This window comes from Tribolium madens, unplaced genomic scaffold, assembly GCF_015345945.1.
Source record: "Tribolium madens isolate multiple individuals breed KSU strain unplaced genomic scaffold, Tmad_KSU_1.1 Scaffold_91;HRSCAF=231;Tcas5.2_LG7, whole genome shotgun sequence".
Taxonomy (NCBI): domain Eukaryota; kingdom Metazoa; phylum Arthropoda; class Insecta; order Coleoptera; family Tenebrionidae; genus Tribolium; species Tribolium madens.
The window spans coordinates 9,139,874-9,157,864 of NW_025401063.1; the positions used below are offsets into that span (position 1 = coordinate 9,139,874).

General features: G+C 33.8%; 3 protein-coding genes across 3 annotated transcripts; all 3 read right to left on the reverse strand.

The window, feature by feature from the left end:
* Positions 1-1,193: 1,193 nt before the first annotated feature.
* Positions 1,194-4,014, reverse strand: LOC123010756 (enolase-phosphatase E1). The gene is made up of 5 exons (XM_044407854.1): positions 3,768-4,014; positions 3,129-3,367; positions 2,824-3,077; positions 2,605-2,777; positions 1,194-2,536 (listed from the first exon to the last, which is right to left on the reverse strand). The coding sequence occupies exons 1-5, from the start codon at positions 3,870-3,872 to the stop codon at positions 1,826-1,828; spliced, it is 1,482 nt and encodes a 493-aa protein (XP_044263789.1). The 5' UTR covers positions 3,873-4,014; the 3' UTR covers positions 1,194-1,825.
* Positions 4,015-5,003: 989 nt separating this feature from the next.
* LOC123011313 (ephrin-B1-like) lies at positions 5,004-14,705 on the reverse strand. The gene is made up of 2 exons (XM_044408687.1): positions 14,500-14,705; positions 5,004-7,331 (listed from the first exon to the last, which is right to left on the reverse strand). Exon 2 carries the CDS (start codon positions 7,263-7,265, stop codon positions 6,465-6,467), a length of 801 nt encoding a protein of 266 aa, XP_044264622.1. The 5' UTR covers positions 7,266-7,331; positions 14,500-14,705; the 3' UTR covers positions 5,004-6,464.
* Positions 14,706-15,041: 336 nt separating this feature from the next.
* LOC123010873 lies at positions 15,042-17,974 on the reverse strand. The gene is made up of 10 exons (XM_044408041.1): positions 17,896-17,974; positions 17,778-17,829; positions 17,557-17,712; positions 17,394-17,501; positions 16,925-17,348; positions 16,693-16,874; positions 16,444-16,642; positions 15,895-16,371; positions 15,379-15,838; positions 15,042-15,333 (listed from the first exon to the last, which is right to left on the reverse strand). The coding sequence occupies exons 2-10, from the start codon at positions 17,792-17,794 to the stop codon at positions 15,185-15,187; spliced, it is 2,172 nt and encodes a 723-aa protein (XP_044263976.1). The 5' UTR covers positions 17,795-17,829; positions 17,896-17,974; the 3' UTR covers positions 15,042-15,184.
* Positions 17,975-17,991: the final 17 nt, after the last annotated feature.

The window sequence follows — 17,991 nt, forward strand, 5'->3', positions numbered from 1 at the left end:
TCTCTTGAGAAGTATTAATGTTGTGGAAATTTCTTGAAAAGGAATAAAATGCGTTATTCGAAAACTACAAAATACAGTGTTTTAAAATTCCTCATAGACGCGTTGATTACAGATAATAGAATTCGTAAAAATACCCAACATTTTATTTCCAAATTTTTCCGCAAACGTATTATTTCTGAGGTAAAACTAAAAAAAACCCATATCCGTCTATGTTTTTAGTATCAATTTACGTTCAGTCATAAAGAAAAACTACTGCAGATAAACAGTGTAAAAACAAAAACTTATTTATCTCTTCGTTAGGGTGGGTCCGTGGAGGGACTTTGACCTACCCCTCCAAGGGTAGAGTCGTTACAATGAGTGTTCAAAATTTCGTTTTTAGTTCTCAATGCAAGCTTAAACCTTTGTGCTAGGGAGGTTTGTGTTTATACACACATACCCACATGTGAAACTGCATAAAAAACTTATGGATTTGTATTTGCTAACCACGGCGACCATGCAACTGATCATTGGCAACTAACATTTTCCTTGAAAATTGGCGTCTAACCATTTAGTAACGACTCGGACACATTGTGGTGGAATTCCATCTCATGTCTCTCCGTGTGTCCAAAGGCATGCCTTCCAATAACTCGGCCAAGTAAAAATCCACTTCGATGCGATTTGCTGTGGTCGCGTGGTTGCAATTACAAATAAAATGGAAATCTGTTGGTTCAAAAATCGATTCATGTACAACCAAGGCGCCTTAGCCGCGTTACATAAGGCTTCCCCGTAATAATACACCCAATATAACCGTTGAGTAAGAGATTTTTTTACGATACCAATTTTAGTCCCTATCTCCTTTTTATAAAAAAGCGCCTTAAGATTGGTAAATTGTGGAATTAAAACAATTTGTCCTAAACAGATTCCCTTACTATTAAGTACATATACTATGTAAGTATAGTAAATATGTATTTAAATAATTGTTTCATATACCTAAAAAGCTGAACTTGTAATAACTCGTAGGGGTATAAAACGCAATATTCTCTAAAAGATAAAAGTCTAGTTGAAGCTAACTGTAAATTAAATAAACGCACTAAAATGGCAGGAAAATAATTGAGTTAATTCTCTGAAGGTTTTTTTCTCGTAAAATTTTAACGTTAATATCGGGATATTATTAATGTTGTGGAAAATTTTTAAAAAGGAATAAAATGCCCTAATAGAACACTACAAAAATTTTATTAAGATGCTAAGTAACGTATACAATGAACTGTAGTTATACATTAGGCCTGTACACCATCACTATTGCTTAACTAAAACTCAAATCACAAGAAAAACAAAACGCAATGTAGCATTCCAAAATTTTCGAATTTTTTATATCACAATCTTATGAGCCATAAAAATGGAACAAACGTGGAACACGGGAAACGAATTGTCTTACAAAACTAGGTATATTAAGTATATGCGTTCATATTAAAAAATAACCATACCAATATAGTCATTAGGAATGTGATTAAGAAAGCGAGCTACATAGCTAAAATAAGGACAAAACGCTAAATAATGAGTGACAGAAATTTAATACTGTTCAATAGTCTTAAAATGAGTATCACAAAAGTGAGATTAAAAAAACAGTCTTTGGGTCCAGTCTTAATTCCAATAAAAATTTTGGCACTTGAAAATTGAAATTTTGACGGTACAAACCAAGAAACTTACGAATACTCGACAATACATTCGTTTAGATGTGATATCTAGAGAAACGTTGGTAATAAATAACAGAAGAAAAGAAAAAAAAATGAATACTACAATATTACAATACATCTAGTATAAATATGGAACAAATAAAAAATTAATATTAGACCTCCACACTTACTGTTTTACTTTCAGCACTCTCTTCTAATTTTTTCACTTTGACCTCAGTTTCATCGATCTTTTCAACCACTTCATCGACTTTGACTTCAGTGCTTTCAGCTGCATCAGTAACAGTTTCACTCTCTTCCTTTCCGTTCTCAACCCCATTGGCAAGGACACTCTTATTTTCCTTTTCTTCAGCTTTTTCCACAGTTTCGGTTTTTCCCTCACTGTTTTCCACAGGCGTGTCGCTTGTGTCTGCTGCAGTCTTTTCAGGGGTTTCTTCAATAGATGTTTCTGCCGACACTTGTGCCTCTTCTACAGGTTTCTCAGTATCGTCGGGTTTCTCAGTTACCTTAGCCTCTTCTGCCGGTTTAGAATCCTGAGTTGCGTCTTTAGTTTCTCCAAGTTTAGCGTCTGGTTCTGTTTCTTTTGGTTCTTCAGTTTCTTTTGGTTTTTCTTGCTCCGTTGTTGTGTTAGTCTCTTCAGTTGCTACTTCTACTTTTGCTTCTGCAACAACTGTTTCCATTTTTTCTTCAGGTTCTGTGATTTCGATAGTCTCTTCTTTGCTTTCAGTCTTTTCCGTTTGTTGTTCAGTCTCGTTTTTGGCAGTTTCAGTAGTTTCAGACTTTCCAGCATCAATTTCCATTGACTCTGCTTTTTCTTCAGTTGGTTTTTCTTCCACATCAGTTTTAGGAACTTTTGAAGGTGGCGCCTGTACCAAACAAAAAAACGTTTCAAAATAAACTATTTATTAACAACTATGAAAACAACACGTTATACCTCTTCTGATGTAGGCCCCTCTTCAATTTTTCGCTTGGAAGCTTTATCAACTTCTAAGTCTTTAAAGGAATTAACGGTTGTAAATTCTTTAGAAATCTCATCTGATAGAGGAGAATTGCCTTCTCTGATCATTAAGACAGTCGCCAGTCCTCCAGATTTAGCAGCTGTCGCTTCTACAAATCCAAATCATTAATACATCTAAAAAAAGCAAAAAACAACCTTTAGGATCGTCAGTAATAAAGACGATTTCTTCAGGTTTAGCTCCAGTTTCTTTCGCTATAGTCTTGTAACTTTCAGCTTCAGTCTTGGGTCCTACAGATTGGTCAAAATATTTAGAAATATGTGCAGAAAGATCTCCTTTAACTGTGTTACTAAAAAGCAACTTCTGTGAATCCACGCTTCCAGTAGAGTAGACAGCAATGCGTCGATTTTTGGCCCAAGTTTCAAAAGCTTCAGGAACATCATCAAAAACGCTGTAAACATGAGATTTAAACTAAATTTATAACAACTGTTATCACACTTACTGTGCTTTAAGTTCACCTTTTTCATAACCATCTTTATAGATTAACCCTTGAAGCGTTTTCAGACCTTTATTGGAGCTATCTTCTTGGGTCAAGGCTTTGACACGTTCTACTGCGGCTGCCAGATCCAAATTGGCATCTCCTTCTTGGATTAATTTGATACAATCTTTAATAGATTCTTCTTCCCATTTTTTTTGAAGAAAAGGTTCAGCTTGTTTGGTGACAAAAGGAAATAGTGTATCCTAAAGAAACACAAAGTATTAGATTTGTGCATGAAATGTTGCATGTGACTTTTAAATAGTGGTAGTTTAACCGTGTCGTGGTATTTTGACCAAACTGTACTATAGATGTGAATGCACCAGGCATGGAACAAGGGATACATTTTTACCTGAACCAAGGACAACCGGCTAGTTTGAAACGAAAACACGTGCAAAAATCGAAAACTTGGACAATAGCAAACACCAGCACGCCAAAAATTTCAATTCTTAATTAAGAAAAATAAAAAAACGCTAGTTTTAGTTGCAGCACATGCCTTTTCCATTGAAAAATATTTACAATTAAGTCGAATAAATAAAATTAGCGTCGAACTTAATATTTTCACACAATGTTTGAAAAATTTGTAAACTGCAAATTTTTACTCACCTTTACGAAGTTGATGGAAGTGGTTGTGCCGGCAACGTCCACAAGCACAAGAGAGTACTTTTCGATGTTCATTGGAGGAGAAACACTTTCGTTTTCAGAACTCATCTTAAATTCGAGATACGGTTAGTGGTAAACGTTTTTGTTGGAGATTTTGCGGTTTTTCTTTTAGAAAATTTCGTTATTAAACAGCAACAACGGATGCAAAACACGAATGGCGAAGATGGAGAAAATGGAGAACTTTGCATCGTTTGCGCTTGCGCATTGGAAATAACCGCCAAAGATTCCACGAAAACCACCGATCATGAACGAAAGGCCAAAAAAAATTATAAACGATTTTTTAGAGGGTCCCCCTAAAGGCCTGAAGCTCATTTAAATGAGCTTAAATTTCAATGATTTGGAAGATGTGTGCGAAGAAAGTAAAAATTTTGCAAAACATGAAGTATGAAATTTCTCTAGGTATAAAAAAACAATATTGATAACATTGTATAACATATACAATAGATAAAATCACATCTATTTTTTAACCAATGTTTGTAAAGAGTAAAAATCCCTTACAACACAGTAACACTTATAATTAAATAATTCAATAAACGTGAAATACTGTTGGTAGTAAAACAAAGACCATTTTTTTCATTTTAAGATCGTTAAATTTTCATTCTACAAAAAGTAAGATAATAAAACTTTTTTATACCTACAAAATTTCAAAAGAAAGTTGTTGCGACATAAACCTCTATTAGGGTAAAAATTTGAGACTTATCTTATAACTTTTTACGATTTCTTTACAACTACCATTAGAGGAAATCAACTCCTTTGAAATAAAAATTTAAATTGGCATTTATCGTAAATACTAATAAGAATGTGTAAAACACTTGTAATGAAATGCATTATAGTTTTATTTTATTCGTAAAACATGAAATTAAACTGTTTCATTTGAAACGTTATTGGAAATTAATTTGATTCGCCGTGTTTTTGTTTAAATTACTGTTTGATTTCTAAAAATTCTACAAATGCATCAATTTCATGGTAAATTTCGAAATAAAGAGTAATGAATTTTGAATAAAATAAATAATAATAACTTATTGGATGTTTAGTGATGAACTAAAAATAAATGCAGCTGTTGACAAAGTTAGAACCAACAATTAACTAAAAATTCAGTCAAGTATTTTAAAATTTTTACAGTTAGGAGAGAATATGTGACGCATTATTCTACATGTTTCGACAAATAAAAACCTGGCGAAAATGGCATGTATGTATATTTATATAATTATGTATATATAGTGAGTGCATTTTACAATCGTAATACATACAGTGTGTTTACCTATTAAAATGTAACACAAGTTTCGTTTGTTAAAACCAATTACAAATATATACAGAGCATTTCAATAAAATAGTTTTAAGGAAAAATATGGAGTCGTTAAAAACCGACAGTTATATGTTTATGTGTTTGCAGAAATTACTAAACATCACCCAATAAATATGTTAAAAACTTAAATTAACTAAGGATCAGTTGGTATCATTGCTATAGATTCATTTTCGTTCTTCATAAGTTAAATATTTATCACTATGGCTTGCAATTAAAAGTACATCTGATTACAATATCGTAAAACTACTTTTCTAGACACAAATCATGTTCCATCTGGCGTTTTTAGTGCGATGGAGTATTGTTCGATTAAAGCCTTAAAAACTGGTTACTACTTTCAAATGGCAAGATCAGAAAAATGGACAATGTAATAGAGAGACTTGATGAGTATTATTGAAAGCTCATATTGCACAATATATCGTCGCTTCAGGATAATTGACATTAATAAATCTTATCCAAAATGTAATTTTAACCGCGCATACTGAAGAATAAGAAGGAACCAAACAGTGTTTTAATTCAAGACCCTGTTTAGTTTTTAGGGCAAAATAATTTACTATCTACAAAGCTACCGTGATGTATAAATAGATAGAAAATAAATAAATTAATAAATAAAGTAAAAGTCTGCATTAGTCTAATTTGTAAACTGGCACTATAAAAGGGTAAACAATCACAACCATTACTGCAAAACAAAACTGTCACCGCGTTTAATAAGTACATGGAGTATGAGTGAAGTGTCGACTAAAAACGCCAGGATTATATACTATTAAGGATATTAATACTTTATATATAACACAATAAAAACTATTATCAGTCTTCACAGTTATACAAATACGCCGTTATTTGAAATGTTCAACACTGTTTATAATCTACGAAATAATCAACTGACCGAAAAATATAACATTTACACATTTTTTGTTTAGTCCGTTGAATTGGTCACAATGCGCTTGCGCATTAAATTATTTTTCTTATTTTATTATCTTCAGTGTCTACACCAACATATAAAAAACTGTACACCACCAATTCATATTTAAATATAATGAATAATCGAATAAAAAATTATATTGTCAGGTTTCAGTCGTCGGTTTCGTTACTAAAATATACACAATAATAAATCCGAGGACTGGTTTGCATCTAAAAACCGACGATCGAAATGAGAAGTGGGAACAATAATTTACCTGAATCGCCTAATAGTTACCAATATTTATATAAAATTAGGATAGTTTTAGGTCGTTTTTTCTCTTTAAAAATAACTCGTGAGTACAGTACATTACACACAAAGGGACACGTAACGTTCTTTATTATTTAATCATCTTAACTACTTAGTACCGTGAAAAATTTCATCGCATCGCGAAAAGCACCGCGACCGCACACACCACAAGCACCTGCACTGGCCCAGCGGCGGCCCCGCCGCCGAGCGTGAGTTCCTCGCTCTTTCCGACCTCGTTGGGGTGCTTGCCACCGTACGTCTTGGACTTCTTCGTCGTCGTGACCGGCGGCGGCGTGCTCGTTGTCGTCGTCGTCGAGCTCGTTGAGGTGGTGCGTGGCGACGTGACGGGCCACCACCGCGAGACGGTGACGGGCGCGGGCGGTGGCGACGTCTGCGCGGGGCCCCACACCTTGAACACGATCTTCATGTTGTGCGTCGTGCACCGGCCGCCTATTCGCCGGTGCAGGTCGTCGCTGGTCGACGTCGAAATGAAGTAGTAGTCGTGGCCGGGAAGGAACTCCAGCCCCCCTGGCTGCGGCGTGAACGGCCGGAACGTTATGGTGAAGTACATTAACTTATATGGTTTGTCACAGACGGCTATGATGCGCGGATTGGGGTTCGTTATGCGACACGTGTCGTACTCGTCCTTCGACACGTTGTAAATGATGTACTTCTCCATCTCTTCGTCACGGGTTCCCGGTACGTACACGGGGCAGATGAGGTTCACCTGGTCGTACTCAAACTTCAGGTTGTAGCGGTTCACGTCGATCACGTTGTCGGTGTTGTCGATGCGAAAAATCGGATTTGAAGAGTTCCAGTGGATGGTGTAGAACTTGGCGCTGCTGGGGTTCGTTGCCGTGACAAAACTGTGTAGGCTGAACGTTAACAGGATCAGGCCGTTGACAAGGACACTGCTCGGTTGCCAGACCATCGTGATGCCTTCCTCTTCTTCAGAGACGGATGAAAAAACGATTTACATGTCTCCTCCAGCGTCAATCTAAAACAGTCTACCATTAACAAAAATTCAAACACTATTATTTCATTTACTCGACTACCCGTTATATGCATCAAGAAAAATTTACGATCCGTAATCGAAGTGTTATTAGTTTCATTACTGTGAAGCGTAAACTGTTGTGTAATTATTATTGACTTTTGTTGTTTGAAGAAAATTCCTTCGTGTCTTTAAAAATTCACCCCTTCTTTAACGAAGTGATGGCAGGAAATTGATTACGAGTTTCACCACTTACGTTATAATTGTAATTATGTTGTTTCAGTGTCAGGCATGTACGAAACGTAAAATTGTCAAATGCACCCTCCCCTGTCATTAGTAATTGAAACATACAAGTAGGGGAGGAACCAACGTTCGAGGTATTGAGAAAATGCACTATCTGAACGTATTTTCCTACCACTTATTTAGAAAATTGATTCGTTATGAAATTCAACTTGTTCAACTATATTATTAGATTGCAAAAGACGTTGAAATTTTTCTTTAAATGAATTACTAAAATTTCTTACAAAAAATATATATCTGAAACTAACTTATACCAAAACCATTCATAAAAATTTTATAAAAAAGCCTTTAAAACATAAATTAATGTTTAGAAAATACATATGGAATGCTTGTCTCCTTTTCCACAAGTTCATAGCGAAAATAGTATGAGGAATGACTTTAAAGCTGTTGGCACAAATGATGTAAAATGTAATTATTTGGTTGAAACACTAACAGTAATGTGAAAGGGAAGAAATGTCATAAATTCACAAGATTATTTTCCGCTTTTAAATTTTCACATAGAACAAATGTTTCAATACTTTCATGCTACTATAAATCTGTTCAATATAATTGGTTAAACTTCATATTAATGCCTAGTAGACTGCAATACGTCACTTCGATCAGTTATACCATTTTTCAAAGTTGTTTTGATGGAAAATTTGTCAAAAATATGAATTCTAGCTATTCATTCACCGAATGAATAAAAATTATTTTTGTTTTTGTGCACAGTAATGATTTTTTTATTGAAACAATAAATTTTATATTACGGTAATATTGCTGAAATTATTTAGGTATAAATCATATTCTGTAAAAAACATTGTGAAAGATGCACTAGATTTTATTATCTAAAAGAAAATAACATAATTACAAAAAAAAAAAAAACAGTGACTTCACAGATGCAATTTAAATACCGTATAATGAAACAAGACAAAATAACCATAGTGAAGCGTAGTAATTGTCCTTAAAACTCATGAAGACACTATACTTTTACTGTCTATTATTTCCACTTTGAACATACAATACTCAATAGCAGACGTGCTTACACTAATTAATTAATTAACCACCATTGTATTGCAACTTTAACTGGATTTTAATGCAACTATTTAATTGAGAATAAAAAACTTTCTGTATGTGTATTATAGTATTCGTAGAAATCATATGATCCTTGGGAAAAAATTACGACAGTAAAAAGCACAACAAAATTAATCATTTGCAGAAAACTGAAGGCAAATTTAAGAATCGAAAAACCTTGAAGGGACTTGGATTAAATTTTGTAAATTTAGTTGTAACCTGAAGATCAATAATAAAGCTTTCCGCCGTTCATTTATCATTTTAGAGCAATGAGCAGTCTCTCAGTTGCTCGGGAACAAAGTAAGAACATCTTAAATGTCTTTTAAATCTCGGAATCCTTCATGAACTTATTCGCGAGTTTTAAAAACGATGTGAAAACCTTTACTCTTTCACATTATTAGACGTTGTTGAAAACACTTCCTTTGGTTCAATTATCCCCTATTCCGACGATCACATTCTATTTGTTTACACTGCGTTATCTCAAGATCATTTTCCAAGACAGTATGTCTCGAGCTGATTACATTACACGACAAAATCCTTGCGGTCTACTCTGAAAATTACCGAAATGATGTTCTCCGGCCATTCGAGGCGGACGCTGAAAAGTGGACCTGGCGAACTCCTCTATTCATTTTGTTAAAAGTGATCGCTGTTCTGCAGGATTTGGACGGTCGTCATGGTGATGATGAGGCCACGCGTTAACTTCATCTCTATTAACTTGCCTGCTTTTTATTATAATATACAAATCGAAAAAAAAAATTAGGTGAAGCATCACTCGAGCTGACACCTGACAAGTCGCCAATTTCTACTACAAGTGGCCGTTCACTACGAAAACAAATAAAACGCGAAAAAAGTTCAATTAAGTGAACACCGCATCGATATGCGATATCATCACACCGTTAAATAATTACTTTAACAAATGAAGAGCTTCACCGTCTTCAACTGACCACTGCGAATGCAATTTTGCGACATTACGGAGGAGAGTGAACACCCCGAGCGACAGAAATGACTGCGGGTCAAATGACACGATAAATTATACCTACGCCAGATAACAAGATCACAAAGAGAAAACTATTTTTCATATAGACTTAAAAGTTCTTGTTTTAGACCATTGTTAGTTGATATGTAACATCCATTATTTTGTTAATTATAGCGACAAGTGTAACTTATAAAAGTTTTTATACCAAGGAATACTTTCCACAATGTCCTTTTTATGACGGAAAGGCTTAATAACTTAAAAACGTTATTCAATTAAAAAGAATATACGAGTAAAATATTAAGCCAGACGTCTTCTTTCTTAAATAACTTTTTGATTATTTTCTCAACTTACAACAATAATCTCTTTAAAACAAGTTTATTAAATTAAAACAAAATATCAATTCCTTTTAAAGTTAATTAAAATTATTACAGTGTTTTTGGTTTTCCTCATTTGTCAAATGTATTTCACTATTTCTCAAAACTATTTACCAAATACGTCGCTTTGACATTAATATATCAAATGAAATAGTTTTGAGAAATAGTGGATTACATTTGACAAAAGAGGAAAACCAAAAGAAAAACACTATATTTTTTTAACCATTTACCCAAAAAGTAAAAAAATGTAACAAGAAAAAATGCAGGATGTTTGACTAAAATTTTCTCAAGCAGTATCTATTAGTTTCAAAATTATTTGTACCCTATTAAACACAATTAAAAAAAAAGAACGAAAACCGCATCTAGACAGAAGTTGTCCATTATCCTTTCCTTAATTAAATGTAAATGTTACAAGTATTAATCAATTCCACAATTAGTTTTTATAATTCTGCTCATTCAAATCAACTTCTAGTTAGAATACCTTGTAAGTGGTTAGATATCAAAATTTTTCGTTCAAAGACAGTTATGTGATTAATTTTTATTTAATTGTAAAACATTGTGAAAAGCAGCAAACATAACGAATTGGGAAATCAAGTTTTTTTACCAGATAATAAGAAAATGTGGTCTGTCATTCTTGAATCGAAACAAAACGCGTTCGGGAAAACTGAAATAAAGATTCACGGATAAGAGGCACGCTGTGGTCTAGTTTCGTGAGTTGAACGGGGAAAAATTATCGAGCCGATTTTTGATGTTGATTGTCGTGGCGCGGAAGTGACTTCGCCGTTTTGAACAAACGAGTTTCATTTGTGGAATTCAAAATCGCGCATTTCATCGAGGATCCATTCAAATTTTTCGATAACAAGTAAACAGGATTGGTCCACGAGCTGTGACCTACGGGGTCTCCGTTCGAAAAATTTTGTTAACGAAACATATTAATTGGGCCATCCAGATGGCGAACGGAACGTTACTAATTTGGATTTGGTATTGGCGAGGTCGGAATTCATCCTCTCCGGTCATGGAATTTTAACAACAATAGATCTTTTTCATGACGAAACGTGTAATTTTATTTACAATGGAATAATTCGTTTAAAATATGTAGACGACGTTCCCACAAGCCGATCGAATTTATCAACGGTGGAAAAAATGAATTTGCGTCCTGGTGCAAAGGATGTGAATAACGAGATTATTAAAATTATTGCGAAATAGTCTATCACATTCATTACGGGCATTTGGAAATTATCGTCGTGTAATACCAACGACTTCCTCATTTCCAGATTGCGTTTAAAAACGAAATTAACTAACCATTTAATGGTTCTTAATTAAGTACTTCCACCGACTGAAAATACCATATTTACGACCAAGACACCATTTATGCGCTTACGATAAGCGCAATAATTATGTTTCACGGAATGTTGCAAAAAATTTTAATGAACTTTATTTGATGAGATTCACACCACTCCCGTTGTGTGCACGTGTGTTGATACACTCCTTGTAACACGAGCTCACATATGCATAAAGAAAGTACTTAATAATGGAAGAAAAAACTACACCCAAAGACTGAAAGTGCTAAATTTCCGATATCGTGCCATCAAAATAAAAACACGTTTCACTTTATAATCTCCATCGTTATTTTCTTCCTCTTTTATAATGCAAAATTCTTATCATTATTCATTCATTTCCAATTAGACATACATAGCAAAAATTCTCTAAGCTGTCGCCAAGACCGAGACAATTACCTTGAAAATAAGAAAATTGTACGAGACGAGGATGAGTCCTGGTAACTCTAGACTAATGTGATGACCTGCTTTTCCAAGTGTTGCATGCAATAATACTTTTAGCACTCAAAAAATAAAAAATTGAATTGCAAAATGTAATTAATAATTAATTTATTATGCATAAAATTGCTCATAAAATTAAACAGATATAATTATATGGTACAAAATGCATTTATTTGTAGCTATACAGGCTGCGCCAGAACTCGCGCCCCAGAGAAAAATAAGGTAAGATACCAGGAACATGGAAAAACTGTTAAAAAAATTTTATCTATAAAAATTTCGAAGTTATGAGGGTTTAAATTTTGCACTTTGACTCTATTTATTTCTGTTGGAAAAATAATTTTCCAAGTTTTTTTGCTATAGGCTATTAAAAGAGGAAACCAGGAAGCTGTATCCTAAATTGTAACTCTGTTCAATGTTATTTGTGGTTTTTATTGGCAAAATTTTTGTCCCTTTACTAAATAATTGTAAAAGAACATATACAAGATCATCAGTATCATTAAATAGATCTAAAAAAATGTCAAATGTCAAAATTTGTTGACAGAATTTTTTAAACATTTATTTCATGTTCCTGGTATCTCACTTTACTTGAAAATTTTCTCTGGGGCGCGAGTTCTGGCGCACCTGTATATGTTTCAAATAACGATCCGATCAATTTATTAAAGATAATTAGAAAAACATGCTCTTATTAATGTCAGGTCTTTTTTAAAATTCGACGTCGAAGTTGGCATTGCAAAATTAGTTGTGAACGAACCCACCGAGATTACCAAGATTAAGATTATGAAGATTGTTAACTTTGTGCACACTACTAAAATTGTAATTGTAATGTTATTTTGCTTTGTTTATGTTTGTTCATGGTGTGTTCACAACGAGCTTGTCACGGCCAACTGCGACGTCGAATTTTAAAAAAGACCAGTTATTTTTCAAAATTGTAGCAACCAACTTGAAACATTGTTAAAGTTAAAAAATTAATCGAAAATTACATAACATTGGTAATTAAAATTAATAAGGTAAAAATAAGTGAAAGGGAGGACTATTTCTCTTCACATCTGCTGCAAAACAGGAACAAAAAACGGTGAACATCTGTAAAAGTTAAAAAAAAAATGTTTTCACTTTAATAATAAAGTTCATAATTGAAAAATAATCTCATACTCGTAAATGTACACCACAAAGTATAATTTATAACTTGTACTATATTTTTTTGAGTTAATACCTTCTAGCAACAATTTTAAAACCTTGAATAAGTTTAAAATTCGTTCTTAATTATCATTTATAGGCATGCAGAAGGCCTCTAAAGCAGATTAAAAAATTACAAATTTATTATCTTGTGTTTTCTGTTCAAAATAATTGATTTAAAATATTTATGTAATCACTTTTCTATTATTATTTTGCTTAGAAAAAATTCTGGCCCTCTTCTCTTGCACCTTTATTTGGAGACAGCTGTACATTTCTTTCCATATCAGTGTCAAATCTGAGTGATTGGTCACTAAAATTTAATATCCTAATGTAATGTATCTTCGTTTTTGTCTATTTGATGTCAACTTTAACGATTCATGTTAGCATGACTGGATGTTTCTGAGGCTGAACTCTTGTCACTGTCATAACGGACAAAACAAAGAGAATAAAAGGAACCATTTACACATTAAAATCCTATCCGAGGATTACATGTTGCTGTTACTTATTAGGTCTGGTGTCTGGACATTTGAAGCTATCCTCGGCAAAGCCCACCTAATAAAAAGTTAATCCATGCGGCACCAGAGAGTCGCCTCAAAATAAGACACTTTCGGTGAAGGTGTTGTTAGCGAAATTTCCCGTGGTTCGTAAAAAATATGCACCGTGAAGGAGTAAATGCCGTCGGGGTCATCGTGTCCACACCACGAATGCACAGAATTCCATCACATTTCGTGCAAAAACAGTAGAAAAATAGAATTATGAACGTCGTATTTATTTTCGCGTTTTGAGTAAAAACGATTCTCAGCTGATTGTGTTACTGGTTGAGTCTGAATAGAATGGAAGGTGGAAAAATGTGCAAGAACAAGTCTCGGTGAATTGCATTTTTTCGTTGGTTTATTTATCACACGCTGTTGTTTTAATTAGCGTCCAACGGAATTGAAGCAGTAAAATAGTTTTAGAAAAAACATAAATACCTTATGTTGGATGTTAATGAAGAACTGTCAGCGTTGCTAATTAACACAACGTGCAGATGATGGTTAATAAAATGAGTCGGTTTGTAAATAAGACAATTCGATTAGGATGGCAACGTAAATGGTCGAAGATATGGTAAGAAGGTCCGAGGTGTAAAAAATCGGGACGCGACGGAAATACCGTGATTGCATGGGACATGAATGAAATACGAGCCGAAAAATTCGATTACAATGGAAGAGATTAAAATGAAAATTGATTATTGGCATTATCACGAATCGTAAATAAGTCGGAAAAGCGTTAAATGACCGGATATCAATTAGAATTTCGGCACGCCTTTTCCACTACCAAATTAACTCAAATCGGGATAAATTAATAAACCCAGCGGATTTTTGCCAACTTCCAACCAAAGATTTGCCCAAAGACTTAAACGGACCAACTGAGCCTCCTCGTGGGCGGTTCGGTGGCGACGTTAAATAATTCAACAGCAATTGATCAATAAATCAAATTACAATTCATAAAAAATATACAAAGGTGATTGATAAGACATGGCTTACCTATTGTTAAAAGTATATGGTTCATAATTGGAAAAGAAACATGATAAACCCGGCCGAAAAGCACTCACACATCGAGCCCCACAATGCACATTATGTTAAATTATGTTTACTAAACATATTACATTCAACAACACCACAATTATCTTGGAAATTTAACGAAAACACATCATAAAGTCGGGTTCTTACACCAACATTCCATTGCCATTTTGTCACTCAGCTTCTCTTGTCGATCGCGACGACACCTGACGGCGACCTATACAAACGCGCATATTATAGGAAACTGCCCAGCGGTGAACGACCTAAAAACCACATAAAACAAAGAACAAAAATCCAAATTCTGATTTTTATAACTAAAAAAATTATTTTATTTAAAAATTACAACGCAAAACAAAACCTAACGTGGCGAAGACAATAAAATGTTGAGCAAAGAAAATCCTAAGAAAAGTCGGAAAAACAAACGATAGAGTTGTTTGAAACTTTTGGCGAAGACAAACATTTCAAAAATAAAAAACTGTCAGATGTTAAAAATGATAAACTATGAATTGCATGTAAGTAAAAATTTATTTCTTAAAGTAAACTTAAGAGCAAGTCCCATCAAAATTACACAAACTAAGGATCATCATTAAACACAAACTAAGAATCATCATTTAAAAAACTGAGTAAACAAAAACAAGAAACATTAAAATTAAACACATTCTTTCAAAGCCTTGATGAGAGCAGGAATTTCAATTTCATATTGGTCACCATTCAATCGTATCAGGTTCACTTCGTAAGATTCCCCTTCTTTAATGATTTCTTTTAATAACTCATCCACGTTTTTTAGAGTTGGTAAACCTATAAAAACCAATTAAAAAAATACATAAACATTAATTAACCAACCAATCAGACGGCATGAAATGCCTAAAACCGGAGTATCCTTAACATCGTCAGTTAATTTTCTCAACTGATCCCCTTTGAGAATTTCCACATTTCCAAAATCGATGAACTCAACCTCGTATCGCGAATTCATTTTGCGGTTGATTACGCATCTGGACCAATTTCCAATGTATGAACCAAAACAAATCTCTCCTGTGATGGGTTCGTATGGTTCAGTATCATCCAATTCTGTTTTGATGATGTGTTCCACATGAGTCTCAATGGCATCAACGCAACCGATGGTAATGTTGTCTTTGTTTCTAAAATTGTTCAGAAGGTATTCACTTCCACCTAATCTAGGCTTGAACCGAGTCATGTCTTTTAACATTGTTCGCTTTGGGTCAGATTCTTCAAGTTGTGGTTTCAGTCTTTCAGACAACAACTCTTTTCCAAATTGTAGGTCAAATTCGCCCCCATTTAAAACCTTAAAAAGTGATCTCATGTCAGTTACCATGTTTCACGAAAAAATTCAATACTTACAACAGTAGACTTGGCTCGAGATTCAATCAGTTTTTGGATAATCTCAGCAGATTTTTCCGAGAGCCCCTTTACAGATGGTGTGACGAGATATGTAACTGGTTCTTTAGCTAGAGATTCAGCAATATTGCGTAAAGAAGATAAATCGGCCTTAACTTTCTCATAGTAATCTAGTAACTCAAGTTCCACTTTATTCTCCTGAATATTTGTAACAATTCCTCTTTGTAAATCACTGTTTCGATATAATAAAACAAGTTGATCTTTCTTAACACTGCTCACAGGTTTAGGAGTCACTTCTTTAAGAGCTTCTTCCACTTGTTTGAACTTTTCAAGGCATTCTCTAGTCCTGAGAGCCAATTTTCCATCACTTTGGGAAACAATTATAACCCTCTGGCCATGCTGTAGCTGACACAAAGGTGGTGGTTTTAAAAAATAAGTTTCTTCTGTGTCTGAGATAGTGACAATGTAAGTGTTTTCTTGCTACAATAGTAAAATAATTTTACATTAAAAAAAAAAAAACAATATGATGATAGATAGCTACTGTAAATTTACCTTTTCCTTTACTTTAATACTGAGAGTGTCATAAACATTTGGTTTGATAGTAGAATCCTCTAGTTTCAGTTTTACACACTGGCAAGGATATTTTCCTAATTCTTCTGATGCCTCTTTAACTTCGTTAACATCAGCAATATTGCCATAATCCAAAAAGAAAACTTTCAGAGGCCTAAATTTGATCACCTTGCATCTAGCCCTAGAAAACTTCCCGTACTCTCAGACTCATAAATTGAAATATAATCTTACCATAACCCTTCATCTTGTGCCAAGTAGACTTTATTGAGAATGAAATCACTGCAAATCATTTGCTTATTTTTCGCAACCTCTTCCTTAACTTTAGCATCGATCTCAAGAAGAGTATCGCTATTTTCGGTGTTTTGGCCCCAGAAGATATTATTCACACCTGCTTCTACATGTGTTACCAATATCTACAAAACAATATTATAAACTGTTCTTAAAAAAACTAAATTTAAGTTACTGTATGGTTAGAGTTATTTAACACAATATTAGAGAGCTTGGGCAAATTTTGAAAATTACGCCTCTTCTTATCATCTTGACCATTGGTAGATTGTGGTGATCCATCTCCATTAATAATACTTCTTGGTTTTCTAAGTTCAAACGAAGTATTTAGATTTAGATTTTCTTGATTATGGTTTACATTGTGTGAGTTTTTCTTATATTCTGAAGAATTTTGTCTCCCATCAAAAGAATGAACTGAAGACGCAGGACTACGTCTTTTATTAGAAAAATTATGTTGATTATTATTTTGCAATTGTACGTTCTGTAAAGTAGGTGACTGCACATTCGTTGTGATTGTTATGTTATCATCGGAATTCTTCTTAATCACATGATTGTGAACAAAATTGTTGGCAGGAGCTTCCTGGGTTAAAATTTTCTTGCATCTGTTCACATTTGATTAGAAAATGCGCAAAACAAAAACTACTTACTTCTGAATGCTCTCTAATACGACATTTTCATCGAATGCAATTTTCTTTTCTAACATGTAAGTTTGAGCCGCTTGCAACATAAACAAATCAAATTCGCGATTAAATTGCCTAAAATTGTAAATTATAAAACAACTCAGCTCAATAAAGTGTAAGTAAATCTTACTTGTCGTCAACGATAAATCTAGAGAACTGATTCCTTTTATAAATCCTAAATCCCATATCCTTTACTTCATCAATAGGAATGAGAATTCTCCCCGTTTTGTCGCAAACGAAAACTTTAATGTCTTGTCCGTGAATATTTACATATCCCGTATCGGGACTAAAGACAAAATCGACAAAAATGAGGTTATGTGGTTAAAATATTAGTTTTTAGGTTTCACTTACCTATAATTTTGAGCCATAATTTTTCAAAGCGCGTCACACGTGGTTTAGCTTTCTGTGAAAAAAGAATTTAAGTAAATTTAACAACCGAACAGAACAAGAAGAAGATATTGCATCTTACTCTTATCACGCCCTCCTTTCTTGTTTAATTCAATTTGACCAATCAGAACACCTTTAAAAAAGCATTTGTTTGGAGCACGTGATAACAATCGAAGAG